The sequence below is a fragment of the Phacochoerus africanus genome, chromosome 15 (assembly GCF_016906955.1).
Source record: "Phacochoerus africanus isolate WHEZ1 chromosome 15, ROS_Pafr_v1, whole genome shotgun sequence".
NCBI classification, from domain to species: Eukaryota; Metazoa; Chordata; class Mammalia; order Artiodactyla; family Suidae; genus Phacochoerus; species Phacochoerus africanus.
This window is the reverse complement of record NC_062558.1, coordinates 141724981-141752293: the sequence shown is the minus strand read 5'-3', so window position 1 is coordinate 141752293 and position 27313 is coordinate 141724981. Positions and strand designations below refer to the sequence as shown.

At 55.8% G+C, this 27313-nt stretch overlaps 2 protein-coding genes across 2 annotated transcripts; both read right to left on the bottom strand.

Annotated features, from left to right (window-relative positions):
* Nucleotides 1-1957: 1957 nt before the first annotated feature.
* On the bottom strand, nucleotides 1958-15133 carry LOC125117021 (scavenger receptor cysteine-rich domain-containing protein SCART1-like). Its single transcript, XM_047762695.1, is given in 9 exon segments — nucleotides 1958-2032; nucleotides 3202-3311; nucleotides 4560-4865; nucleotides 10996-11149; nucleotides 11151-11311; nucleotides 11871-12023; nucleotides 12536-12949; nucleotides 13616-13682; nucleotides 15110-15133. Coding segments are annotated over 9 exon segments (1464 nt in total).
* Nucleotides 15134-15927: 794 nt separating this feature from the next.
* On the bottom strand, nucleotides 15928-27219 carry SCART1 (scavenger receptor family member expressed on T cells 1). The gene is made up of 14 exons (XM_047762057.1): nucleotides 26464-27219; nucleotides 24212-24529; nucleotides 22969-23265; nucleotides 21728-22036; nucleotides 21039-21344; nucleotides 20582-20899; nucleotides 20147-20461; nucleotides 18793-19107; nucleotides 18548-18616; nucleotides 18161-18475; nucleotides 17847-17882; nucleotides 17181-17318; nucleotides 16520-16712; nucleotides 15928-16111 (listed from the first exon to the last, which is right to left on the bottom strand). The coding sequence occupies exons 1-14, from the start codon at nucleotides 26528-26530 to the stop codon at nucleotides 15949-15951; spliced, it is 3159 nt and encodes a 1052-aa protein (XP_047618013.1). The 5' UTR covers nucleotides 26531-27219; the 3' UTR covers nucleotides 15928-15948.
* Between the last annotated feature and the right edge of the window lie 94 nt (nucleotides 27220-27313).

Genomic DNA, 27313 nt, shown 5'->3' with positions numbered 1-27313 from the left:
GCTACAGCTCCGATTCGACCCCCAGCCTGGGAACCTCCATATGCCGTGGGAGCAGCCCAAGAAATAGCAACAACAACAAAAAAGACAAAAGACAAAAAAAAATGCCAAGAAAGAAAGAAAATCATTTCTATACAAACTCATCCATAAAATTAAACAAGAAAGAATACTTCCAATTCATTCCGTGAGGTCGCTCTCCCTAGTTTCAAAACCAGAAGAAGGTGTAGCAAGAAGACTGGGTACCAACATCACTCACACCTTTAAATACAAACTTTCTAAACCAAATCTTCTAAATAAACTTTCTAGACAAAATAATTTGCAAAGTGAAAAAGCCCCACCTTAAAAGAGTACATGTGTATAATTCCATTTATATAAAGTTCACAAAGTGTTACCCACGTAGAGAACAGACTCGCGGTCGGCAAGCGGGGAGGGGCAGGTGGGACGGAAGGGGACTTGGGGTTGGTAGATGCCAACAGTCGCATTTACGTGGATCGGCAACGAGGTCCTCCGTAGAGCACAGGGAACTCTAGCCAGGGCGTTGGACAGAGCACGAGGAGCGACGATGTCAGAAAAAAGGATGTGTTTTACACACGTGTAGAGGGAGAGATGTGACTGGGTCAATTTGCCGGACAGCAGCAATGGACACACGATTGTGCGAGCTATACTTTAATAGAAAAAATAAAGTAAAATAAAATTCAGAAAGTGCAAGCTAATTCAGTGTCGAAAGCTGAACCACGATTCCCTGTGGCGGCAGGTGCAGGAGCGGCGAGAGACAGACAGGGCGTGAGGGCTGCGACAGTCTCACGGGTGACACGAAGGTGGCGACTTGCGGCCGTGCACATTGCGAGGTAGGTGCTGCGCTAGTTCTGCCTCGATAAGAGAATTAAAAGGAAAACAAAGACACAGCATATCAAAACTTCAGGGGTGCAGCTAAAACCACACTAAGAGGAAACATCACAACCTGAAATAATTACACTAAAAAGAAGAAAAGCTGACAATCAGTGCTCCAAAACATCCACATAAAAAAGCCAGAAGAAGGAGGAGGAAAGAAATTATAAAGCTGAGAGCAGAACCAAGTGAAATCAAAAGCAGACGTTCAACGAAAACCGGGAAGAAGGACAAAGGTTCGTGTTCCACGCGCCCTGGGAGGTGCTGGTGACGAGAACGCCCTCTGACAACACTGATCACGACCCCGAGTGAGGAGACAGCGGTGAGCAGCGTCCCGAGCAGAGTGCCCACAGAGTGGCTGCAGAGTCAGGGGCATTAAAACAACAGCCGGCGTGAACCACTGCATGCCAGTACATTTAGAAATTTTAGATAAGATTGCCAATTCGCCGGAGAACTTAACAAACCAAATATGAGATAAAAAAAAAAAAAAACCTGGATGCTCCAACTATCTGTATTTTTAAAAATTGAATCTGAGCAAAAAAAAAAAAAAAAAAATTCCCGAAAAGAAAACTCCAGTCCCAGATGGCATCACTGTTGAATCCTTCCAAACACTTAAGGACGAAATGAAACCAACGCTACATGAAGTCTTGCAACTATTTTTTTAAAACATAAGGAATTTGTCCCATGGCTGAATAATCATTATACCAAAAAATGAAACAGAAACACTCACAAAAAAGGAAAATTATACATCAAATTCTCCACTATTTACTTCTGAGAACTGCAAAAGAACATCACACATGACAAAGCTGAGTTCGTTTAACCCAAGGCTGGTTTAACATTTGCAAATCAATCAATACAGCGCTCACCTTGCTAACCAAAAAGTGGAGGAAAGTCATGTGTTACCTTAACGGACACAGAAAACCATTTTCTAGGCCAATGTTTTCATGAAAAAAGGCAAAACACCTAAAAAATTCAGAATAGATTGGATTGTCTTTGGTCTGATAAATGACACCTACCAAAGAAAAGAACCTCAGATGTCCCATTCATGGGCGACATGAAGTATGAAACCCCGTCACTCTCTGCTGCAAATCAGAGGAGGGAAGGTGTCCGCCCGCCGCCCGCTCTTCAGCACCGGGTGGGTCCTGGCCTGTGAAATAAGCACAAGAAGAGGAGACTCAAGGTGCGAGAACTGGAAAGGCGAGGGTAAGTTCGACGTTATTTGCAGGTGACATGATCACTCACCGAGAGTCTGCGAGACCCTCTGGGTGCCGTTAGGAAGGATCAAAAACGGGGAAGGGAAGTGAGTGCCTGCTTCCACCACGGAGGCTCCGGTACTTATTCTGCAACGTGAAGATGATACCATTGTGCTTTAAAAAAAAAAAAAAAAAAATGAAGCACAGCTATGGATTTCTACACGCATTTGTATTTGTCATAACCAGGAGCCTCCAGGCTACGCAGCACATCTGTCCACAGCGAGGACCTCCCAGCAGGAACAAGGACGGGGGGACACGCAGGTGGAGGAGGGCCGGGATTCTATGGGAGCCTTGAGGACACTGCACTCGTTCTCAAATTGAACACAATTGCAAAGGAAAGTGAAGACCTGTGACTTTGCAACCGGAGGCCCATGTGCATTTTCTCCAGGTGTTTTACAGCCGCGTCTCCTGCAGCGGAAATGCAGCCTCATCGTAACCCTGAGGACGAGATCCGCGGTCTTCTCCCTCCTCCAGCGCAGACTGTCCATCTGCGAGGCTCGCTGCCCTCCCGAAACGGGTCACCAGACACGTCGTCACCGTGTTGGCAGGGAGTGCAGATAGCCCCAGAAGCCACGATGACTCGCCACAGTAGTCCGGTCTGTTCAGACGTCCCTCTTGTTGGGGATGCACAGAAATGTCACCAAAAGAGCACACGTCAGAGTGCTGAGTGCCGACACCAGCACTCAGTCCCCCACCACAGCACCTGCTCACCCACATGAGGACACTGAGGTGGGTTGCCTCCATCAGACGCGCACCCCACCCCACCCCGTGGAGGTCCTCACCAGCGAGACACCACCTGGGCGGCCCCTGGAGCTGCTCTCCCTGGAGTGGGACAGCCTACTGGGGGCGGAGCTTTCTGACTGAGCCCCAGAGGCCCACTCCATCCCCACTGGTTTGGTCCTGCATGGCCCCTGCCCAAGGGAGCCCCTTGCACCTAGACAGACTGTGGTCAGCGCCCCCTCCTGGTGAGTCCTCCAAAGTCCCACCTCCAGGTCCACCCCACGGAGCTGGGAGCATAGACACACCTGCCATGGGCACCCGACCGCACCCTGGTCCTCCTCACCCGGGGGCTTAGCTCAGGCTCCGCAATTTCCTCATCTGGCACAGCTGGAGGCAGCTCCCCGAGGACGTCACAAGGGGGTTCTCCAGGAGGTGCCTTGGAGCTCCCCAGACCTAAGGCAGGGAGGAGCATGGCCACACACAGGCCCTCGGTGTGGATGCGGCCATGGAGGTGGGGTGGCGACCTCAGGACACCACTCAGCAGAAAAGCCGAACACTCCGGGCTGGGACCTGGAGGCTGCAGGGCTGTGACCAGGACCCTCTGTGGGTGCCCATGGCTGGCCACCAGCCCCTCATCATGGAAGCCAGATGCAACTCCCCCTTGAGCCCCAGTGTGACTTCCTGATGGGGCCCTCTAAGATTCAACCCAGAGTCCCAGGAGTCAGGGGCCGATTACTTTCCAAGTCTCTCTCTTTGGCCAGTAGGAGGACACTTTCTGTGAATGCCCCCCCTCAGCCCCTGCCCCGTAGGGACCACAGTGCCAGGCTGGAGTGCTGCTCTCATTTTCACCACACTGACCGTGGGGCTGGGGCAGGTGTGCACACCTCCCTGCTTCATCTGTGTGATTCGGAGCAGGATCAGGAGGCCCAGGAGAAGACCAAGAAGGGATCCCAGGACTTTGCTGATGGCCCTGAGCACCAGGCAGGATTGGGGGGGGGCAGCGAAGGGGCTGGGCCAGGCTCTGTGGAAAGAGAGGTCAGGAATGGGGTCAGTGGTGGGTGAGCCCTCAGTGGTGGGGGGCAGTGCCCACACCCTCACCCTCATGGGTCGGCATGTGGCTTCAGAAATATTGCAGGAAGCATCTGCAGGTCCCTGATGGGCTGAGCACCCCAGAATCAGCTAGTGTGTGCCAGTGGGGTGCCATGTTTCTGCTCTCAGAGGGAAATGCCCCCCCCATGACACAGTGAACCTCATGGTCCCAGAGCAACTACATGAGGCAAACTATTTTACTACACTCAGTAAAAGCTACCCACAGCTAGTATGCTGCTACAGTCACTGCCATGGTCTTTGTCCTCTGCCAATAACACAGTGCAGCACTTGGAAGTAAACGCAGTGTCCAAACTAACAGAGGCTCCGCAGCCCCACACTTGCCCCTGGGTGACCCCACTCCACAGCTGTGGGCATGAATCAGGGGCAAATAAAAGTCGTGTCCCCAAAATATTGGAGGAAACCACAACAGACCAGCTCATCTCAGGAGAAGTCAAGGAGGAAACCCATCACCACATGGGGCCCATCCTCAAGCCCAGCAGGGACAGAGGGAGCCAGAGGCCCTGCCCACTCACCTGAGCAGCTCACTCATCTCCCAGCAGAGCCTCGTCTGCCCTCGGCCTCCCATTTGATCCAGCGCTCTCACTGACCCACCTGAGCAGACCGCGGTGGCCGCGTTGCCACGGGCACAGGCCGGGGCCCCCAAGGTGCTCACTGGGCAATGCCACAGGTAGGGCTTGGTCCCCACTCAGTGAAAAATGTTGGGCCAGATGCCTGCGTCCCCGTCCCCAAAATGGCCTCCTGCTGGCGTGGCCACCGTGTTGCCACAGTTGAGCTGCTGGCAGAGGACCGTGGTGTCTGCTAAGTCCCAGTGGGCAGCACAGAGGGGCGCCCAGCACCCCTGAACCTGGAGCTCCATGCGCCCCTCACAGGCACTGCTGCCACTGACCAGCCAGAACTCTGGGGGAAGACGGGGTGTCAGCACTGCCCCAGATCTGCTGCATCTCTCCTTACAGTGAGCTTGGCTAAAAACAGTCTGTTCCCAGACTTGGGAGGGACAGACTGAGAACTACAGCTCTGAGGAGTGACGTCACTGAAAATGGTAGCTAAGGGACACCAAAATCTATCTCTTCACTAAAGCAGTGGTTAAGCTGGAAAAAGAGTCAAAGCCAACTCTTTCAGCAGTCTGCAATGTAAGAAATAGCAAGAAAGCATTAATGAAAAATGAAGTTGTCAAATGTTGTCTCCCTGCAAACAGGAAGAGAATAGGAAGATAGAGAAAGTGGCAGAAGAGTGAAACTCCAAACTCCATCCTTCTTCTAAAGCAATGATTAAGCTGATAAAATTGTAGTAACCAACATTTTTGAACTCTGGTATCTAATCAAAAACTTGTTGGGAGTTCCCTTGTGGTGCGGTGGATTAAGGATCCAGCGTTGTCACTGCAGCAGCTTGGGTTGCTGCTATAGAGCAGGTTTGATCAGCCTGGAATTTCCACATGCTCTAGGTACAGCCAATAAATAAATGAGTAAATAAATATTTTTAAAGAAAACTCGTGACACTAAGAAACACTTAATAAAGTAATAAGTGTGCCAGTATGGCTCTAAACAGGTAAGAAGTGAATGCTAAGGCAGAGTTGGAAAATGGCCTGCCTTAGCATTAAAGATGTGGTCCAATGAAGACCTAATACACAAAACCAGAAGAGTTTTGAGTTTGGTTTATTTATTTTTAGCCAAAAGAACTTAAGAAAATTTTCTATCAAGTCACTATCTCACCACTTGGCTAATGAAAAAGAGACCTCAGTGCCACTCTTTATAAAACTTGTTTAGAAATATCACTAAACATGTAAAAAACTGAGAGTTCCCATTGTGGCTCAGTGGTTAATGAACCCGACTAGTATCTATGACGTTGCAGGTTCAATCCCTGGCCTCACTCAGTGGGTTAAGGACCCGACATTGTCATGAGCTGTGGCGTGGGTCACAGAGGTGGCTTGGATCGCACATTGCTGTGGCTGTGGTTTTGGCCAGCAGCTACAGCTCCAATTTGACCCCTAGCCTGGGAACCTCCATATGCCATGGGTGAGGCCCTAAAAAGACAAAAGAAAATGTAAAAAACTATAACCCATAACAATATCTACAACAAACTCTGAGGTGAGGTGGGGTGGAGAATATGGTTTTTGGAGCTTCCACATTATAATAACTCACAATTTCCCACTTTCAACAACAACAAAAAATAAGACACATACAAAGGATCAAGAAAGTATGACACAGGGAGTTCCCATCGTGGTGCAGTGGTTAACAAATCCAACTAGGAACCATGAGGTTGTGGGTTTGATCCCTGCCCTTGCTCAGTTGGTTGACAATCCAGCGTTGTCATGAGCTGTGGTGTAGGTCACAGATGTGGCTCAGATCCCGCATTGGGCTTTGGCGTAGGCCGGTGGCTACAGCTCCGATTGGATCCCTAGCCTGGGAACATCCCATATGCTGCGGGAGCAGCCCAAGAAATGGCAAAAAGACAAAAAAAAAAAGTATGACACAGTCACATGAGAAAAGAAAAAAATGGAAACTGCCCCTGAGAAAGCTAAATCATTAGACTTACTAGACAGAAACTTTAAATATAGAGTCTTAAATATGCTCAAAGAGCTGAAAGAAACCAGGATGATACCTCATAAATGGGGAATTTCAATAAAGAGACATAAGTAACTTTTTAAAAACCAGATTGAGTTTCTGGAATTTAAAATAATTGAACTGGAAATTTCACTATAGGGGTCAGCAGAAGATTTGAGCAGACAAAAGAATCAATGAACCAGAGATTATCAATAGATATTATCCAGTCTGAGGAGTAGAAAGGAAAAAAATGAAGGAAAATGAGTAGATCCTAGAAAGTCAGTGGGACACCCGATCAAGTGTACCAACATATACATAATGGGTGTGCTAGAAAGAAAGGAGAGAGAAAATGGTAGAAAAAATATTTGGAGAAATAATGAGGAAAACATTTCAGGTTTGATGAAAGACATGAACCTACATGTCCAAGAAGCTCAACAAATTCCAGGTCGACTGTGGTCAAAAAGCTCTACACTTAGACACATTATAATCAAACTGTCAAACACCAAATTGAAAGAGAGCACTGAAAGGAACAAAAGAGAAATGACTCATCAAGTACAAGGATCCTCAACAATATTAACAGTTGACTTCTCATCAGAAACCATGGAAACCAGAAGACAGTGTGATAATGCATTTAAAATGCTGACAGAGGAGTTCCCATTGTGGCGCAGTGGTTAACGAATCCGACTAGGAACCATGAGGTTGCGGGTTCAGTCCCTGCCCTTGCTCAGTGGGTTAACGATCTGGCATTGCTGTGAGCTGTGGTGTAGGTTGCAGACGCTGCTCAGATCCTGTGTTGCTGTGGCTCTAGTGTAGGCCGGTGGCTATAGCTCCAATTGGACTCCAAGCCTGGGAATCTCCATATGCCACAGAAGCAGCCCAAGAAATGGCAAAAAGACAAATAAATAAATAAATAAAATGCTGACAGAAAGACATCAACAGATGATTAGATTAAGCAGATGTGGTATATATACACAATGGAATATTACTCAGTCATAAAAAAGAACAAAATAACGTCATTTGCAGCAACATAGATGCAACTAGATATTTTCATACTAAGTGAAATTAGAAAGAAGAAGACAAATACCATATATCACTTACATGTGGAATCTAAAATATGGCACAAATGAACCTATCTACAGAAGAGAAATGACTCACAGACACGGAGAACAGACTTGTGGTTTCCAAGGGGACGGAGAACAGACTTGTGGTTTCCAAGGGAAGGTGGAGGGAACAGAATGGACTGGGAGTTTGGGGTTAATGGATGCAAACTGTTGCATTTTAAATGGATAAGCAATGAGGTCTGACTGTACAGCACCGGAAACTATATCCAATCTCTTATGATAGAACATGATGGAAGATAATATGAGAACAAGAATGTAAACAAATGTATAACTGGGTCATTTTGCTGTACAGCAGAAATTGACACAACATTGTAAACCAACCATACTTTAATAAAATAAAGTGCCGGCAGAAAAAAATACCTGTTACCCCCAAAATCCTATATCCACCAAGGCTATCCTTTAAAAATGAAGGAGAAATTAAAACAAACACTAAAGAAATTCATTGCTAGTAGACCTTTCCTAAAAGAAATGCTTCTGTCTGAAATAGAAGGACACTAGATGGTATATCAAAGCCATATTACTAAATAAAGAGCCCCGATGAAGATACTACATAGGAAAAAATGCAAAAGCCAACAGTACTGTATTTGGAGCTTATTACTCCTCTATTTTTTCCTATATTCCTAAAAGACAAATGCATAAAACAATGATTATAAATCTATGTTAATTGGCACATAATACATAGAATGTCATTTATGACTAACTATATAGAAGTAGACTTTAAATACTATTGAGGATAAGTTAACTTTAATTCAAACCAGAGTTTTAGAAATTTAAAGTGTTACTTATAATTTCCAGATTAACAATTATGGAAAAAACTTAAAAATACACCCCAAAAAAGAGAGAAAAATGATACAGGAATCAAAATGGCACGCTACAAAAGTCAATTAAACACAAAAATCAGTAGCAGAAGAAGTGCATAACAAAAAAAAGATGAAAGACATGGAGAAAACAAATACCAAATTGGCAGAAGTAAATATTTCCTTATCCATATTATTTGAAATGTAAAGACATTAAATTCTCTAATTAAAAGGCAGAGAATGGCAGAACGGAATTTTTGAAACATAGTCAATAACATGCCATTTTCAGTGTACTCACTTTGGATCAATGGACAATAGGTTGATGGAATTCCCTTGTGGCTCAGTGAGATAAGGATCCGGTGTTACCACTGCTGTGGCTTGGTCACTGCTGTGGAGCAGTTTCCATCCTTGGCCCAGGAACTTCTCCATGCCACAGGCATGGCCAAAAAAAAAAGGTTGAAATAGGTTGAAAGTGAAAGGCTGGAAAATAGGAAACCATGCAAATAGGAACCAAAAGAAAGCTGCTGTGGCTATACCGATATTAGACAAAACAGACTTTAAGTAAAAGGTTGCTGCAGGAGACAAAGTAGAAGACTGTGTGTTGATTAAAAGATCAGGAAGATAAACTGATTATAAACACATGTGCATCTAATAACAGAGCCACAAAAAATGGACAGACGTGAAGGCAGAAGTGGAAGATTTTTAAATAATAGTTAAATGCATAACTGATTATTAGAGAAATGCAAATCAAAACTGCTATGAGGTACCACCTCACACCAGTCAGAATGGCCATCATTAATAAGACCATAAATAACAAATGCTGGAGAGGGTGTGGAGAAAAGGGAACCCTCCTGCACTGTTGGTGAGATTGTAAATTGGTACAACCACTATGGAGAACAGTATGGAAGTACCTTTGAAAACTATACATAGAACTATAATATGACCCAGCAATCCCACTCTTGGGCATATATCCAGACAGAAGTTTCCTTGAAAAAGACACATGCACCCACATGTTCATTGCAGCACTATTCACAATAGCCAAGATGTGGAAACAACCCAAATGTCCATTGATAGATGATTAAATTAAGAAGATGTGGTATATATACACAATGGAATACTACTCAGCCGTAAAAAAGAACAAAATAATGCCATTCGCAGCAACATGGATGGAACTAGAGACTCTCATACTAAGTGACGTAAGTCAGAAAGAGAAAGACAAATACCATACCACACACTCATAAACAGCCAAAGGATCAAAGAAGAAATCAAGAAAAAAATTAGAACATGAAAACAGCATGCCAAAACTTATGGACCGAGGCAAAAGCAGTGTCCAGAGGGAAATGTAGAGTGACAAAAGCCTACATTAGGAAAGAAGTTTACACCTTAAGATCTGAAGCTAGTGGAAGGAAATAATAAAAATAAGAATGGGGAATTCCTGTCATGGCTCAGCGGTTAATGAACCCAACTAGTATCGATGAGGACACAGGTTCAATCCCCGGCCTTGCTCAGTAGGCTAAGGACCTGGCATTGCCATGAGCTGTGGTGTCAGTCGAAGACATGGCTCGGATCCCACAATGCTGTGGCTCTGGCATAAGCCGGAGTCTCCAGCTCTGATTGGACCCCTAGCCTGGGAACCTCCATATGCCACAGGTGTGGCCCTAAAAAAAACAGAAAGAAAAAAAAGTAAGAATGGAAGTAAATGAAATGTAAAATAAAAAACAATAGAGAGAATAATGAAAAAAACTTTACTTTTTGAAAGGTCAACAAAACTTAAAATAGCTAAATTGACCGTGAAAAGAAAGAAGATTCAAATTACCAAAATCAAGTTACTAAAAGAAGTCAAAGGGGAGGCATTACTACTGAGTTGACAGAAATAAGAAGAAATATAAGCAAAAACTACAAACAAGCACTCCACCATACTAGATGATTTTGATGAAATGAACAGATTTCTAAAAACATGAAAACTACCAAAACTGAATCAATAAGAAATAGGAATTTGAACAGACAAAAAAAGTAAAGAGAATGAGTCAACAAAGAAAAGAAATGTAAACAAAGAAGACAGCCCTGGCTGTCTTCCCTCTACTGATAGAATGAAGGGGAAAAAGCAAAACATGATCATCTCGAGCGATGCCGAAAAAGCATCTAAACTCAACAGACGGAGGACGAAAACACTCTACAAACCGAAAGAGCAGACTCCCTCACCGCAGTGAAAACCCATGGCTCACACACCCAATGGTGAAAAGCTGGAAGCTTCCCCTTAGAACCAGGAGCAAGACAAGCATGTGCTTTTCCACATCTGCCCTTCACACAGTAATGGGAGCTGCAGCCAGAACCATCAGACGGGCAGAAAAGCAGTAACAGGCATCCAGGTTGGAAAGGAAGAAGTAAAACAAGCTCTGCTCACAGAGGCATCATCTTATGTACAGAAAAACCTACAGAATCCACGCACCCCCACACTATTAAAGCCAATAAAAAAATTGAGGCAAGATGAGGGTACAAGACCAGTAGTAACGAAAAATCCTAAAGGAAATTAAGAGAACCATTCCCTTTACAAACCCATAAAACTTACTTTCCCCTGAGCACCTGAGCCCAGTGTCCTGGCCATGCCCACACTGGTGCCCGTGGCCCCCGAGGGCATTGGAACAGCAGGGACTTTTGCCGGTGCAACGGAAGGCCTCCGTCCACACGGGCCCGGAGCCCCGGCCGAAATGGACATCCCCAGGGCATGGACACAGCCATGCCGCACTGCAGCTCCCGGCACACCACGCGGGCCGTGGCCAGGTCCTGATGGGCATCACAGATGGTGCCCCAGGTCAGGCTGCGTCTCACCTCCAGGCGCCCAGCGCAGGGGTGCTCACCACCCGCCAGCCAGGCCTCTGTGTGTCCTGGGGACAGACACTGGGCTGAAGCAACCCCTGAGGGCAAGTGACCTGACCACCTGCTCTCCAGATTCACAGGGAAGAAGAATGAAGGAGGACCTAGACCACCAGGCCAACACAGCCTGGAAGAACCCAGTCCTGGGGGCCTGGCGCCACTCAGATTCTGACGGCAAGCGCTCCCGCGAGGGCCAGAGGGAGGTGAACACAGCCCCCACAGTCTTGCACCCCAGGGCCTGAGCCCCCACCCCAGCTTGGACCACGTGCCCTGCTGGCACTGTAAGAGCCGGCTCAGTAAAACCCTGGCACCTATCTCACCCCAGCTGGTGCGGTCAGAGCCCTGTGGTAGGCACTGGCATAGGAGGCAGTCATCTCCCCAGACACTTGGGGGCCACCCAGGAGAAGAGGAGAGTCCTAGGGAGGCACCCAGTCACTGTCCCTCTTTGGGCAAGCTGGCTGCGCAGCAGGTGTGCAAACTGCCCTGCCCCTCCTCAGGCAGCGACACCACTTCAACACAGGGGCCACGGCTGAGTGGCTGCCTCCCTCTTGGAGAGCTGGGTCTCCCTACCCGAACACACCACCCGGGTGTCTGTTGGGAGGTCACACAGGCCCAGGAAGTTCAGGTTGAACCTGCAGTTGAAGATGCTGGACTCTGTTCCCTGGCAGGTCACCACCTCAGGCACTCGGCCCTCAGAAGACCGGCTGAGGTGGGTCTGGGCGCCTGCAGCGCGGACCCCCAGCCCAGCCTCCTGCCCAAGAGGCTCACCTCCTTTGCATGGAAGCTACACCTCAGGACATATCTTTCCAGCAGTCGGATCTCAGGGGTCCCAGCTTATGGGCTGTGTCCTCGGCTCAGCCCCGTGGTCACCAGCTTCCCACCTGCACACAGCACAGGCGCCCGCTGGGGTGTGGGCCCCACTCCTCACAAGGGATGGAGCTGGCAGGAACCAGAGGGGCCCCTCCCTCCTGCCCTGGCCCTCGGGGAGGGAGGCTGAGAGCGGCTGCATCACCGCCCCCAGGCCGCTCTCCTCCCCGAGCCCTGTGCGCCGAGGCTTCTGGGCGTGGACATTTCTGGGGCTTCAGCAATCGGAGGCTCCCCGCCAGAGCCCAAAGGGCCGGGGAGGCTTAGCAGTGGCCCACTAAGTGATCCTGTTTTTCGCCCGCATCACCCTGCCTTCAGAGGGGACAGTGCAGCTCAAGAAGGTGCCATGTGTGGGGTCATTGTAATGCGACCTGGGTCTGAGGGTCGCAGCCCCAGGGTCATGGGCTGCCACCTGGGGGCTGGCTCAGGCAGGGGAGGGGCGCAGCGCGGTGCGAGGCCCACCGAGCAGAGCACGGCGCTGATGCACCTGCACGCGCAGCCCCGCAGTGGCCCCCACGGCCCCAGCGCGCACTCCCGGAGCGAGGCCTCCGCACCCTGGCACCACACACCCTGGAGCAGGGACCGCGGCATCGCTTGGGGCCACACCATGTAGGTGGGGGCCGCGCGGACGAGGCCACAGCCGAGCTGCCTGCAGATCACCGCTGCTTCACCCAGGCCCCCGCAGTCCCCGCACACAGGGCCCTGCTGCCCTCGGGCCTGGACCTGCACCAAGCCCTGGCAGTGGTCTGCGCCCCTTGGCAGAGCCAGGGAGTCCTCAGCAAAGCCTTGGAGACAAGAACACAGGAAGGCTGTTGATGGCAAAGCGGTGCTCAAGAACATGTTGTCCAGAATTTTCAAACAAGCAGCAGAAATCAGGGTTCCCGCCGTGGCAGCGGAACAAATCCAGCTGGGAACCATGAGGTTGCGGGTGGATCCCTGGCCTCACTCAGTGGGTTAGGGATCCAGCGTTGCTCTGAGCTGTGGTGTAGGTCACAGACACAGCTCGGATCCTGCATTGCTGTGGCTGTGGTGTCGGCCAGTGGCTACAGCTCCGATTAGACCCCTACCTAACCCAGGAACCTCCATATGCTGCGGATGCAGCCCTAAAAAGAAAAAATTAGAAATCAAATTTTCCCTTTCTATCCCCATTTGTGCCCTGAATTTTGACTTTCCCAAGCTTTGTCACACTTTATTTCGATGGTGTCAATGACATGAACGCCTTGGGATCACTTTCCGTGGAATCTCCAGAACTGGGGGCACAGATGGTTTGCGGTCACTTCCCCTCAAATGACCCTGCAGGGCTGAGCCAGCCCATCCCCCTGGGGCCCTCACGCCCCCATGTGGGCCCTCCCAGCCGCAGCCCTGGACAGCAGCAGGTGCTCACCTGGAGGGAGGGTACAGCAGGCCAGGAGGCAGGGCCACCCCCTCAAAGGGAACACCATGCTGGTCACCTCTGCTGCTGCGGCCATCCAGGCGGAGGTGAGTGTGCTCCCCCTGTGTGCAGGACGTGGCCCCCAACTGGATGGGGAGCCGTTCAGAGGAGTCAGACCCCACCCGCCTCCCCAGCTCATCTGCTGTCACGTGGGCAGGAGCAGCTCGTGGGGGGGCCCAGGCTGGGTGTCCAGAGGAGCCGGGGCGCAGTGCACACCAGATGCGAGGCTCCCGGAGGCGCGACGGCCCCGGGGCCACTTGGGAGGCGAACCTTTCTCTGCGCTCACTCAGAACGTGCTGAAGAACAAGCCTCTCCGAGCTCTGGGGTGTTGTGAACAGACAGCAATTTGATTGAAACCCTTAAAAACCTCCCGACAGACGACGGACGGCGTCCTTGAGAAGCAGCCCAGCGTGCGACGGGAAGGAGCGAATGAACCCTGGAGGGCGCGCCTGAGAGACCACCAGGCAGGGCCGCAAGTGACCGTGTGCGCCAGTCAGCACCTTCGCTGCGCGTCTGAGGTGGGACACGTGGAAACAGACCTCACGCCGTGCGTCACGGGCACGTCTCTGCATCTGCGCAGAGAGAAGCTCTCAGAGGATGTAACTCAAGATGCTGAGGCGGCTTCTCTGAGTGATAGGGGTTCTTCGTTTTCTTTGTTGGTTCTACAGGTTTTCAAATTTACAATAATAAATGTGTGTTATGTTGGAAGCACTTAAGATCCAAAAAGGTTACTTTCCAAATGATTTGCCAGACAACCAGTTTTCCAAAAGGCAGCTTGTATCTTCAGACCAGCATGAAGGAGACAGGCTTCCAGAGAAGACAGGGCCTCAACCACACAGCTCTCTGGGCAGCAGCTCCAGCACCTCCAAACCACGGCCGGCGCTGGGCACCAAGCCGCAGTCCCAGCTCGGGCCTCAGGGGCACCTGGGACCTGCAGCTGCCTCAGTGGCATCCCCAGTGCCCCTCATTCCCAAGATGCCTAGACAACACCCTCCAAATGGACTGAGAGGGCTGGAGCCTTCGGGAAAGAGCTCGGGACTCAGCTCTGAAGGGGGTCGCAGCCGGGGATGCCCAGGGCAGGCGAAGGGAGAAGCATGCAGAGAAAGGGCAGGCGCGGCCTCCCTAACCCACCCTCTCCGCTGCTGGCCTCACATCCTTGGTCTCATCCACAGGTGTCTTCTGGCTCCCCTGCCCCATGCTCAGACCCTCACCTCATGTCCTGCCGGCTCCCTCTTTCCTCCAACCCCAGGGACACCCTCCCCTGCATACCTTCCCTCACTTCCAGGCCCCCAGGGACCTCCAGCATGCACCAACAAGCCAGGATGGCCGACCCTCGACTCCAGCAGGCAGGCCCTGCTCAGTCGCCCAGGAAGCCTATTTGTCCCCCAAGGCTCTTCAGGAGCTGCTCCAGCACCTGACAGCTGGTGCTCACTCCTCCTCACCCCAGAGGCCCCCTCCAGCCTCTCTGCCCCCTCCTCATCTCCTGCATCAGGGCTTCCTGTCCAAGGGAGACCTTCACGTCCACCTTCTCCAGCATCGCGGTGCCCGAGACCACAAGCAGGTCTCTCTAACAGGCTAGGGGAGTGAGGCACAGGGGAAGGGAGGCTGTGTTCAGAGAGACGCCAAAGGCCCAGCACCAGTGATGGCCACAGCAGCCTGGCCAGACTCTGAGGGGAAGCACTGAGGGGTAGGTGGGAAGGGATGGCATCGCTGGACAGACCCTACAGAGGAGGGAATCAGAGCATCGTTAAAGCCTTCCCAGGATGCTGAAATGGCGGGGTGGGGGGTCCAGAAAGATCTGGATATGGTAGGTCTGGCCATTTGCAAACCAATGCCTGATCCACACAGGGGAGAGGATGCAGGGAAACTTATTTCCCAGAGAGGATGTGGGTATGGACGGCGTGGTCAGGGAGGGCGTGGTCAGGGAGGTGAGGTCATGGGGGGCGTGGTCGGGGAGGTGTGGTCAAGGGGCATGGTCATGGGGGCGTGGTCGGGAGGTGTGGTCAAGGGGGCGTGGTCGGGGTGTGGTCGAGGAGGGCGTGGTCATAAAGGGCTCTGTGGGGGCATCAGAGCAGGACAGCTGTGAGTGTTGGGGCTCCTGGCACAACACCTGAGCTGGTCCAGCACTTTCTGCAGATGAAAGGAGAGGTGGCCAGGAGCTGGTTCATCAGGGACCACCCCCCACCCCACAAACCCCAGGAGGACCACGCGGGCAAGAGGCTGAGGGTGAGGACAGTTGAAAACACTCAGAGCTGGGGAGGGGCAAAGAGGCGGAGAGGGGCCAAAACCAGAACCTGGGCCACGGTGGGCACCTGAGGAATGTTTCTGAGATGAATTATGATGAATGATTTACTAAATCTCTTGAAGAATTGAGGAAAATGAAAGCCCCGGCCCGCTGGGCTCTCCCCCGCCCTCTGGTCTGGTGGAGGTCCCCGGGGTTGGCTCGTGGTCAGCACGTCCTGGGGCAGAGGCTGCCGTGATCTTCCTTCCCAGCCTGAGCTGTGAGGAGCCCCACCTGTGTTTAAGGAGAGAGACACGCATTGGGGGCCCTCAGCAATTCCTCAGGGTCCCCAGGAATTCTGAGCCCCGGCTTCTTGCTGCAGCACGAGGCCAGCGTCGAGGACTGGACGGAGTGTCAGTGCACCGCTGCCCGCAAGTCTCTGCCCCCTTGTCCGCTCAGGCCCCTTCAACCACTGGACATGGCCCTGGACGGACAAGGCGCAACCCCAGAAAGAAACCCACATAAAAATCTAGGACTTCCCTAAACCCTGAACACCAAGCCTGTGACGGAAGTGAGGGTCACGGCGGACACACAGAGAGGCACTTTCAGGATCTTTAGATGTAGGCACAGCCAGAGAAAAGCCCTGGGTGTAGGAGCGGCACAGCAGAAGCACCATGGATGCCAAGGCGCAGAGGTGCCCACCTGCAGAGGGCAGGGGGCCCCTCCTCCGCTTCCTCCTCCTCGGGGTCGAGCCCGGGCTCCTCCGCGTCGTCATACTCCTCCTCCAGCACCGGGGCCCCAGACGCTCTGAGCCCCTCGTCCTTCTCCCCCAGGGGGACAGCTCCAATGTCCTCATAAACACCTTCCGAGGGCAGATTCCCCAAGGTTCCAGAACCTGCAAAGGCCACACCAGAACCTTTTAGCAGAGACACTCCCCACAGTTGAAGCCCCTCTGCAGGGTGCCTCATGCACAACCAGCACCCTCTGGCCCCCCCCAGGAGCACGGCCCTCCCGCCGGGGGCCACACGCTCCCCCAGGCCCACCAGGTCCTGGGTGGGGGAGCTCCCCTGATGCACATTCAACACAGGGGTCAGGACCCCCTTGGAGCCCTGTTCTCCCCCAGGCAGCCCCAGGACTGCAGCTCTTCTCACACAGCCCCTCCCGGAGCGGAACCGGCTGCCCTGTTACCAACAACAGGAAGTCACCAAGGTTCAGGGGGTGGGATTCTGAGCTGGACCCAGCTCACAGGACAGTGCCCAGGACGGAGGACCTGAGGTAGGCTGGGTTCTCAGAGCCCCTGCCCTCCCCCCAACCTCCCCATGCCCAGGGCCTGGTGTTAACCTCGACCACCATGCCCACCTACCCCTGCAGGCTCCTCTGCCCCGGAGCCACCGTGCCCCCAGGACCAGTGAGATGACAGCCAGGAGGGGGCCGAGGACCAGGCAGAGAGTCACGGGCAGAGTCCCCGCCTGGCGGGCAGGTTGAAGGGCCAGAGGAGAGCCTGTAAGGACAGCGAGAGGTGGGGTCCTCCCTATATGCTGCACTGCCTGCGTCTTGTGACCTTGGACCTGAGCCACCTGAGCCTCTAAGGAGGGGGAGCGGCACCCAGAGGAGAGATGGGCCTTGTGCTGCTCTGAGGTCACAGGGCTGCCGTCAGGAGAGTGTGCGGGGAGGAGGGGCCAGGAGGGCAGCTCTTGGGGTCCTGCCTGCTTCAGGCTCAGAGTCTGTATCTAAGAGGCCACGGTGGACCAGAGCCAAGCTCCCCAGTCAGCGAGGGACAGGTCCAGAGAAGTGGCCGGCAGGGCCTGGGCCTGCTGTCCCTCCTGAGGCTCTCCGCTCAGTCTGGCACAGGGGCCCCTCAGGGAAGGGCGTCTCTGGCCCTTCGGGACCACGGTCCCCGTCTCCCTGGCCTCCGCCCGCCAGCCTGGGTGAGGGCCGACTGGGGCATGGCACCCACGAGACTCTGGGGCACCTCTGGGAGGGGTGGGCAGGAAGCTATGAGCTGAGATCTGATATGTCACATGCCTACCTGATGGCGAAGGCAGGACTGTGGTCCCCCAGTCACCTGCAGGAGAAATGGGTGGAATGTGTGGGCCAGACGGGGCTGAAGGCAGCCTTCACCCAGACTCTCAGCTTGACCTAGAGGTCATGGAGGCAGCCTGTGCCCCAGCGCCCAGAGGGATGGCACAGGGCAGCCTCGGGGCTGGGATCTGGGGCATCCAGGATGGAGGGGTAGTCCAAAGGCTCCCTCCTGGCACCCCTTCCCCAGCCCCCAGCAACCTCCCATCAACCCAGCCACCCCAGCAGTGGGGCCAGGGGGAGCCGGAGACCCCGCCCACTCACCTGAGCAGCGCACTCCCGCATCCTCCTTGTGCCCGCAGTCTCCAAGTCCCCACGGCTCTGCAGGGCAGCCCCACAGGGACGCCTCGCTGCCCCGGCACCCCACCTCATCCAGCCACACCGGCCCAGAGCCCGGCCCGAAGGCGGCCCCCACCAGGGCGCCCACAGCCCGGCCACAGCCCAGCTGGCGGCACACAACCTCGGCGTCTGCCAGGTCCCAGGAGTCGTCACACACGGTGCCCCAGGAGCCAGCGTGCCAGAGCTCCACGCGGCCAGAGCAGCGGTCCTCGCCGCCACGCACACGCAGCGCGCCCTCCTCTGCAAAGGAGACTGGTCACCGCATGGCAGGACCGGGATGGGGCATGGATGGGGAGGTGGTGGCAGGGGTACCTGGGCAACTGTCAGTGGATGAGCAGTTGAAGGTCTGCCTGGGATCCTGTGTGGTTTTCTCTGACACTCCTGTTGGATTAAACAGTGACCCACCTGGCGTAAATGCCCTGAAAAGCTTCCGAATGAAGCGTGTGGAGCCCAAGCGACCCCGCAGCCCCAAGCCATGGGTCAGGGGCAGCCCCTACAAGTGACGTGTCAGGGCATTTAAGCTGCCTCCAGGGCCCCCAGAGACCTCCAGGGCTCACCTGCACAGGTGAGCCAGACCTCCTCTCCACGGGCACAGGAGTGTGGGTGCCACGGGGCTGAGGGGCACTGCCACAGCGTGGTGTTTCGAAGCCTGCGGCACTGGATGTTGTCCACCCAGGAGGTACCCAAGCTCGTGTGGACAGGCCTGTTCTCCAGCCAGCCCTGCCCCCCACAGCCCAGCTGCTCGCAGATGACGGACAAGGAAGTGTCCCGCAGGGCATTACTGCACACGGCGCCCCAGGTCCCGTTGTAGAACACGTCCAGCCACCCAGCACAGCGGCCACTGCCACCTCGAAGCCTCAGAGCCACTGACCCTGGAAGACACGCACCCTCAGGCCAAGGAGATCGCTGACAGAGGAGCTCCCGGCTCCAAGACTGACGCCACCCAAAGGCATCTAAGCCAGCGAGTCCTGGCATCCACCTCACAGGATCCCACAGCCCCATCAGTTTCAAAGATGGATGAGCCATAACTTAAACAAGAAACCCCATGACTGAAACAGTTGAAGAAAACTTTTCTAAAGCAAAAATAGGAACCAAAATCCCTGAGAAGAGGCCCCGCTGGGCTGCACTGCCTACCCTGGAGGGCTGCCTGGAGGAGGCTGGAGGAGGCAGGACCAACCAGATGCCCCCAGGAGATGACAAAAATCTGTCATTAAAAATAATCATACCCAAGAGTTCCCATCGTGGCTCAGTGGTTAACGAACCCGATTAGGAACCATGAGGCTGCGGGTTCTATCCTTGGCCTTGCTCAGTGGGTTAAGGATCTGGCGTGGCCGTGAGCTGTGGTGTAGGCCGCAGATGTGGCTCAGATCCCACGTTGCTGTGGCTCTGGCGTAGGCTGGTGGCTACAGCTCCGATTAGACCCCTAGCCTGGGAACCTCCACATGCCGCGGGAGCAACCCCAGAAAAGGCAAAAAGACAAAAAAAAAAAAAAAATCACACCCAGACAAGATCCCCAGAAAGAGCCTCAGATTGGCGTGAGCTTAAAAAAACAGCTACCTTCATACACCACCTCAAAAACACTCTGAGAAAAGTGGTCCAGCACACTGAAATACGGATCAAAACACAAACCCAAGTCAGGGAAAGCCTAGCATGAATGTGAGGGGGCTTGTGAGCAGGGGAGAAAGACACCAGGCAGTGGATGCCCAGGAGCCGCAGGCCTCCTCCCGCCCGCAGAGCAAAGGAGGAGGTGCTTAGTCCCAGCTACAGGGCACTGAAGCTGGGAGGTGCCGGCTCTCCAAACCAGGCAGCCAGCAGCACTGGAGTCCGAGGAGAGCACGTGGGTAGAACAAGCACAGCACAACCATTTGAAACCCTGCAGCCCGGGGGGGGGAATCGATTTACGGCCCCCACCTGAGCAGAAGACGCCGGCGTCCTCCTTGTGCCCGCAGTCATGCAGACCCCAGCCCCCAGACGGGCACCGCCACAGCGCAGACTCATGGCCCTCGCAGCCCAGTTCATCCATCCAGATGTGCCCGGCCCCCGCCCCAAAGTGCGCCGCCCCGGGGGCGCTCAGCGCGTGGCCACAGCCCAGCTGCTCACAGACCACGTGGGCGTCCCGCAGGTCCCAGCCGTCGTCACACACGGTGCCCCACACCCCCTGGTGCAGCACCTCCACGCGCCCGGCACAGCGGCCCGGCCCAGAGGCCAGCCTCACCCGGAGGCTCCCTGCGGAGAGACCAAGTCAGGGCTGCTGTGCCCCTCAAACCCCACCAGGATGGGGCGCGGAAGGCGGGAGGGCGGGGCTGGGGGGGGGGGGCGGCAGGCGGCGGCCGGGTCCTCACTCACCAGCGCACACGACACCCGCGTCCCGAGACTCCCCCTCGGGCACCAGCGGGGACAAGGACACGTTGCACTGGGTCAGGCGGGTCTCGGTGCCCAGACAGCGCGCGCGGCTCAGCCCCAGCGGGACCGCCCCGCGCCCGGGCGCCGGCGCCTCATAGGCTCGCTCGGCCTCTCCGCAGCCCAGTTGCCGGCACACGACGCCCGCGCCGCGCAGGTCCCACGCGTCGTCCAGCACGCGGCCCCACACGCCGTCCAGGGACACCTCCACGCGGCCGTCGCAGCGGCTCTGTCCGTCCCTCAGCCGCAGGGCGTGCGGGAGACCTGGGCAGCGAGGCGGGACGCTGCAGGGTGCCCGCGGGACGGCCCTCGGCCTGGACCAGGAAGGGGACCGACCCCCACCGCCCAGCAGAGCCCCGGCCACCCTCGGCCTCCCGTTCGATCAGCGCTCTCGCGGACCCACCTGAGCAGACCGCGGTGGCCGCGTTGCCGCGGGCGCAGGTGGGGGCCCCCAGCGTGCTCACTGGGCAATTCCACAGGTAGGGCTCGGTCCCCACGCAGTGAAACGCATCGGGCCAGATGCCTGCGTCCCCGTCCCCAAAATGGCCTCCTGGGCGTGTGGCCACCGCATTGCCACAGTTGAGCTGCTGGCAGAGGACCGTGGCGTCTGTGAGGTCCCAGCGGGCAGCACAGACGGGCGCCCAGCGCCCCTGAACCTGGAGCTCCACGCGCCCCTCGCAGGCGCTGCTGCCATTGACCAGCCGGAACTCTGGGAGAAGATGGGGCGTCAGCCTCCCGCCACCCGCAGCCCCAGCTCAGGGGCAGTTTCTTCCTTTCCACCCCTGGTCAGGGCACCACAGCCCTTGTTCCCACCAGCTCCCCGCCCACCACCTCTCCACCCAACTCAGCATCCCTGCAGAGGAGCCCAGGCTCCTGGTGCGGCCTTCAGGGTCCCATCCTTCTAAGACCGAAGTCCTGCCTCCCCCGCCTCCCTTCCCTCAACCCTCAGAAGCAACATGTATCAACAAGAGTGCGCACACCCTCCTGGCTGAGGCTCCTTAGGAGCAGGGCTAGAGCCCCAGCCGGGTGTCAGAGGAAGGCTGGCAGGAAGGAGTCGGGGCCAAGCCTCAGAGCCCACCCTCCTGGTCTCACCTGAGCACCTGAGCCCAGCGTCCTGGCTGTGCCCACACTGGTGCCCGGGCCTCCGAGTGCAGTGGAACAGCAGGGACTCATTGCCGGTGCAACGGAAGGCCTCTGTCCACACGGGCCCGGAGCCCCGGCCAAAGTGGGCATCCTGGGGTGTGGACACAGCCATGCCGCACTGCAGCTCCCGGCACACCACGTGGGCCGTGGCCAGGTCCAGGTCGGCGTCACAGATGGTGCCCCAGGTCAGTCCACGTCTCACCTCCAGGCGCCCAGCGCAGGGGTGCTCACCCCCTGCCAGCCGGGCCTCCGTATGTCCTAGAAGAGGAGACAGATGCTCAGTAGGGTTAGGTGTGGTCAGGTAACACCTCAGCCTGGAGCCACCACCCATGGGCCCTGGGGGGCTCCAGCCAGAGTAGATCATCTGTGTCCAGCAGTGCATCTGCCAAGCACTGGGCAGGAACGGACGGCCGGAAGCCCATCCGGTCTGCACCCAGAACAGAGCAGGAGTCCTTGGTCAGAGGGCAGGTCACCTGCAGCAGGTGCTCCCCCGTGTCTCGCAACCTCTGCCTGCCCAGTGTGTGGCATCAAGGACCTCCAAGTCTCAGAGGCCAGGTCAAGGCACACTTCCGGCCACAGAGCACCGCCCCCTGGAGGGCACCAAGGAGAGTGGACAGCTTACCTGCTCTAAATCCCAGAACACAGCCAGGATCTAAGAGGCCCACTTCACTCCCACAGACTAGAGACTGGGCTGGGAGGGAGACACTCACCACCCAACCCTGATTTGTGTTAGAGATGCAACAAGGGCTGCGAGAACACAGAGATGCCGCAGACGCAGATGGCCTGGGGCTCTGAGCGGTCACCTCTGCTGGAGGCAGAAACCCAGCTCCGTGCTGCTGGGTCCAGCCCACCTGGAGCTGCTCTTGAGGCACCTGCTGTGAGCCCCGGCCCCACCCTGCCCTGTGCTCTCACCTCTAGGTCTTGGTTCAGAAATAGGGTGAGCTGGAAAACGCCAGATCTCCAGGGGGGAGTCTCCCCCTCCCCCCTCGCTTCCCTTCCCTTCCCCAGCCCGCTCTGCACTCCTCTGCCGCAGGGAGCTGTGCAGGGGTCCAGGGGAGAACCCCTCCTCCCAAGGCGTCACGCAGGACTGGGCCCGTGGGGGACCTCAGGTGGGGCTGCCCCTGCTGCAGCCACTCTCTGGCTCCCTGCTGTGCCCTGGGGTGCCCCGGACGGTGGAGGGACAGCCTCACCTGAGCAGACCACCTGGGCGTCTTGCTGGAAGTCGCAACCTTTGCGAAGGTTGTTGTTGAGTCTGCAGTTGCGAATGGTCTGCTCGGTGCCCGTGCAGGTCATGTACTTCCCGGCGACGCCCTCATCCTGACGGGAGGCCTGGAGGGCAGGGCCACACCCCAGCTCCCGGCAAAACACTGTGGCCTCCTCCTGGTGCAGGCCGCAGAGGCGATCCACCCCGTTCACGTTCCTGATCTCGGGGAGTCCCGCACAGGGGCTTCGGCCCTTCACCAGCCGGACTTCCCGGAAAGTGCCGTCTGCAAAGCACCCACGGCGTTGCGCAAAGTGCAGGCTCTGCTGCCACATGGCCGCTTGGAGCCCGATGTCCCCACCACACTGGGGACGCCTGGCTTCTCAAGGGGACCAGCACTGGCCCTGCCGAAGGGATGGCTTGGAGGCCCCACCCAGTTCCGTGACCTCCGGAACACCCTCGGTGATCTTTCCAACAGGCACCTGCGTTCCCCTTGTGCTCTGGGCCCCACGAACCGTGCCGTGGGTCAGCTCAGAGACAGGGCGTCCCCAGGGGGCCCACGGATGCTGGGGCTTATAAAGCGCCAGACACAGCTGAAGGCTGTCCAGACTCCAGGGAAAGGATTTGCCTTGGCAGTGGTGATTAGATGTCCGGGCGACCATGGGGGACGAGGGGGCCCCCATCCCTCTGCCTGCTTTTCCGCCCCTGGCACCGCTCTTCTACCTGCTGATTTGTTCACGCTCGCTCTCTCCCTGGACAGTGTAGACCCCATGCAGCAGTGTAGACCGCATGCAGCCGTGTAGACCGCATGCAGCAGTGTAGACCCCCAGCTGCAGTGTAGACCCCCAGCTGCAGTGTAGACCCCATGCATCAGTATAGACCCCATGTAGCAGTGTAGACCCCATGCAGCAGTGTAGACCCCTGGCAGCAGTGTAGACCCCCAGCAGCATTGTAGACCCCATACAGCAGTGTAGACCCCCAGCAGCATTGTAGACCCCATGCAGCAGTGTAGACCCCTGGCAGCAGAGTAGACCCCCAGCAGCAGGGTTTTGTACCGTTTATTCACAGCTGCATCCCCAGAGCCTTGGAAATAAACATTTGTAAATAAACAGGAGAAATGAAGAGAGATGAGAATTGGCCCTGCCTATGGGGTCAGACGGTTCAGGGGGGCCTCTCCAGAGACTCCCTGGACCCTCCCTCCTTCTCCCCACACCCCCGGCCCCACAACTTACTGGAACACAGAGCAACCACCACCCACTCATGGGGGCACTGGCTCTGTGTCCACGCCCCCAGGCTGCACCCCCAGAGGGAGGCCTCGTCGCCCCTGCAGGACACGTTGTGGAGCCAGGGCCGCACCACCTCTCCGGACAGCGGGACATACTTGGGGGCGCCCACGGCCTGGCCACAGCCCAGCTGCCTGCAGACCACCGATGCCTCCTTCAGCGTCCACTCCTGGTTGCACACGTGTCCCCACTCCCCTTCATGCCGGACCAGCACCACCCCATCGCACGGACTGTGCCTGTAGGCCAGCCGCAGGTCACTGGGTCCACCTGAAGACAGACAGGCGGGAGGGGTTGGCGCACATGGAGTGCCTGGCGAGGATGCCCGTGTTTCCCTGCGGCCACCTCCAGGGCCATGCTCCGAGGTCTCAGCCCAAAGCCATGTGCCCCCACCCTAGCAGAATGGTCTAGAAAGGTGGTGGGCAGGGGTCCCCGTGGGCCCTGTGAGGCCCCAAGTCCTCACCCCCTAAGCCCGGTGTATCCTCCCCTACCCTCCTTGGCCGCTGGAGCCCCCACGTTGTGGGCAAGCTCACCCCCAGACAGGAGATTCCCTGGGCCTCCTCTGCCTGGAGCTGCGGCCCCTCCTACCACCCCACCCTGGCCTCCAAACAAAGGCCCTTTCCCAGCATCCACCAGAGACCCTGTGCCCCGCCATCCACCTAAGTCCCCCTCACTTTCCTCACTTATCCCTCCCGCCCCCGACTGGCACTCACCGCCTGTCCAGCTCCCTCTCCTGGGTCCCCAGTTGTCTCAGATGCCCCCAACTTCCCATCCCACCAGGACCAAGGATGCCTCCCCCCTAACCACAGCCCCTAGGCCTCTGCACCCCGGTCTTTCCCACACAGCCCTGGGTGGGGCCACCTCAGCGCAGCCCCCAGACCCTCCATCCTCACCCCCCTGCCCTGGGCCTGTGCAGGGGAAATAAAACAGCCTCCATGGGGACATGTATGTGGGTGGGCTGAGTTGTCCTAGCCAGGCGCCACCCCAGACGACCTTCAGGGCCTGGCCTGGCCTCGTGGGGAGGAGAGAAAAGACCCCTCCCCAATACCGAGGAAGGCACATTCCTCTCACCTCCTGCCCAGAGCCTTCATCCATCACTGCCACCCCTACTCAAAGCCCCCTCACCCCCCACCCCTTTCCTCTGGACATAAACAAGCACAGCATCTGCCATTTTAACTCAAAACAGGCCCCCATCCAGCCCACCTCACCGTCCCCCTCAGAGCCCGTCCCTCTGCCCTTCACGCCCTCTAGCATCACTGCCCAGATCCCCACCCCCCGCAACGCACCCCTTCTGTGCAGCTCATGGCCACCTCCTTGCTGGACCCTGGACCAGCCTGCCCAGTGATCGTCTCTCCATCAGTTTCTAGGCCTGCTCGTGCCTGCCCCCCCAGCCCAGACACACGCTCACATGCGCACACGCGCACATGCACACACACTCGCCTGCACACACACGCACGTGCCCACACTCACATGCACACACTCGTGTGCGTGCACACACAGGTGCTTACACTTTCTTTCACACACATATCTGCCCACACTCAACACTGACACACTCCGCTCTCATAGCAGCTCCCACACCGCCACATGCACTCCACCAAGGTTCACTCACCTCCAGCCTCCATGCTGTTCCCTCTGGCAGGACCCCCACTCTACACCCTCTGACCCGTGACAATGCCTATCGGCTTCTGGACCCTGCAGCCGCCTACCCCCAACCCTCGGTGGAATCTCTGGGACTGTGGCTCTTCTCCATGGCCCAGCACCCAGCTCCTCGCTCACCCGGTGGCCAGGTGCTGCCAGCTTTCCCACTCCCCACCCACCCCTGTCCTGCCCTGGGGAAGGGGATGGGACAGCACCCTTGTAGGGCCCATCCGCATCCCGGTCAATCTGGGTCATGGCGACCAGACGCTAGCTGTAACCCTCAATCCGTCTCTGCTCTGACCCAGCCCTGCACCTTAGACTCCAAGCAGTGGGGCTGAGGGATCTGGGCTCCCCCCGGAATTAAACCTGTTCACTGAGTGTAAGGACAAGTATCTCCAGGGTTTGGACTTTGGAGCCCACGTGCCCACCAGCCCTAGGCTGTGCCATCCCCTTTTTGCTGAGCAAGACTCAGGCAAACAGCTGGTCTCAACAGGGGATCCTCACACTCCAGCACCTGTGGAGCCACTGCTCCAGAGCTTCCATGGACAAAAGAAGGAGAAACTTACCACCGGGGAGTGCCCTGACAGCGGGGAGAAGGATGCCAAGACCCAAGGTCCAGAGAGCTGCCCTCATTGCCCCGCAGCCCCAAGGCCTCAGCCAGCTCCAACTACTCAGCTGGGGCAAAGGCGGAGATCGTGGTCCACAGCCAAGTACGCAGAAGCAGAGGGACCAATGGGATGGTGAGGGCGTTTCCAGAGCATATCAGTGGCTTTGTCTGTCTGTCTATGAGCAGAGCAGCCAATGACCTTGGTGGCCCTGAGCATTGCCAGGCACGAGCAAGGGGCCCAGGCTGTGGGTTTCCTCCTACACTGGTAACTGCTGATGGGTTAGCTTCACTCAGATCCCACAGTCAGGCAGGTGGTCCAATCTGCCCACAGCCACAGCATCAGCCAAGCCCTGCCCTCCACTCAGGTCAGCAGCTTCAGCTCCCCATCTTAGATGGTGACACAGTGACACCAGACATCCTGGAGAGCAGTAGGGATGGGGTGGGGACCCCACATTATAGAGAATGAGACAGGCCAGGACAGCTTTGCTAGGGCTCTGAGATCTAAGCTCTGGTTGGAACTAAAGGCACAAAAGAAAACCAGAGCCTCCACCCTGAACCTAAACGAGCGGTCACCTGCTGAAATGGAAGACTTAAAAGGAATCAAGTGTCTCCTAACATCACAACCAGGATGCGCAACTGAAAATCACTCACCGTGTGAAGAACCTGGGAAACTGCACTTTGAAGATAAAGACAATCAGCTGTTCCAATACCAGGAACTAGAGGTTGAAATTATCTGACAAGAATTCTAAAACAGCCATCATAAACACACTTCCACAACAAATTGCAGATTCTCTTTAAACAAATGAAAA

What these genes read in the sequence shown, in the direction of transcription:
- SCART1 (XM_047762057.1), bottom strand. Translation starts at nt 26,530, where the DNA reads ATGAGGGCAGCTCTCTGGACCTTGGGTCTTGGCATCCTTCTCCCCGCT. An exon ending in GGTGGTTGCTCTGTGTTCCA is followed by an intron (nt 23,266 to 24,211) that starts GTAAGTTGTGGG and finishes GGTGCTTTGCAG; the next exon opens with ACGGCACTTTCCGGGAAGTC. An exon ending in GGTCTGGCTCACCTGTGCAG is followed by an intron (nt 18,617 to 18,792) that starts GTGAGCCCTGGA and finishes TTAATCCAACAG; the next exon opens with GAGTGTCAGAGAAAACCACA.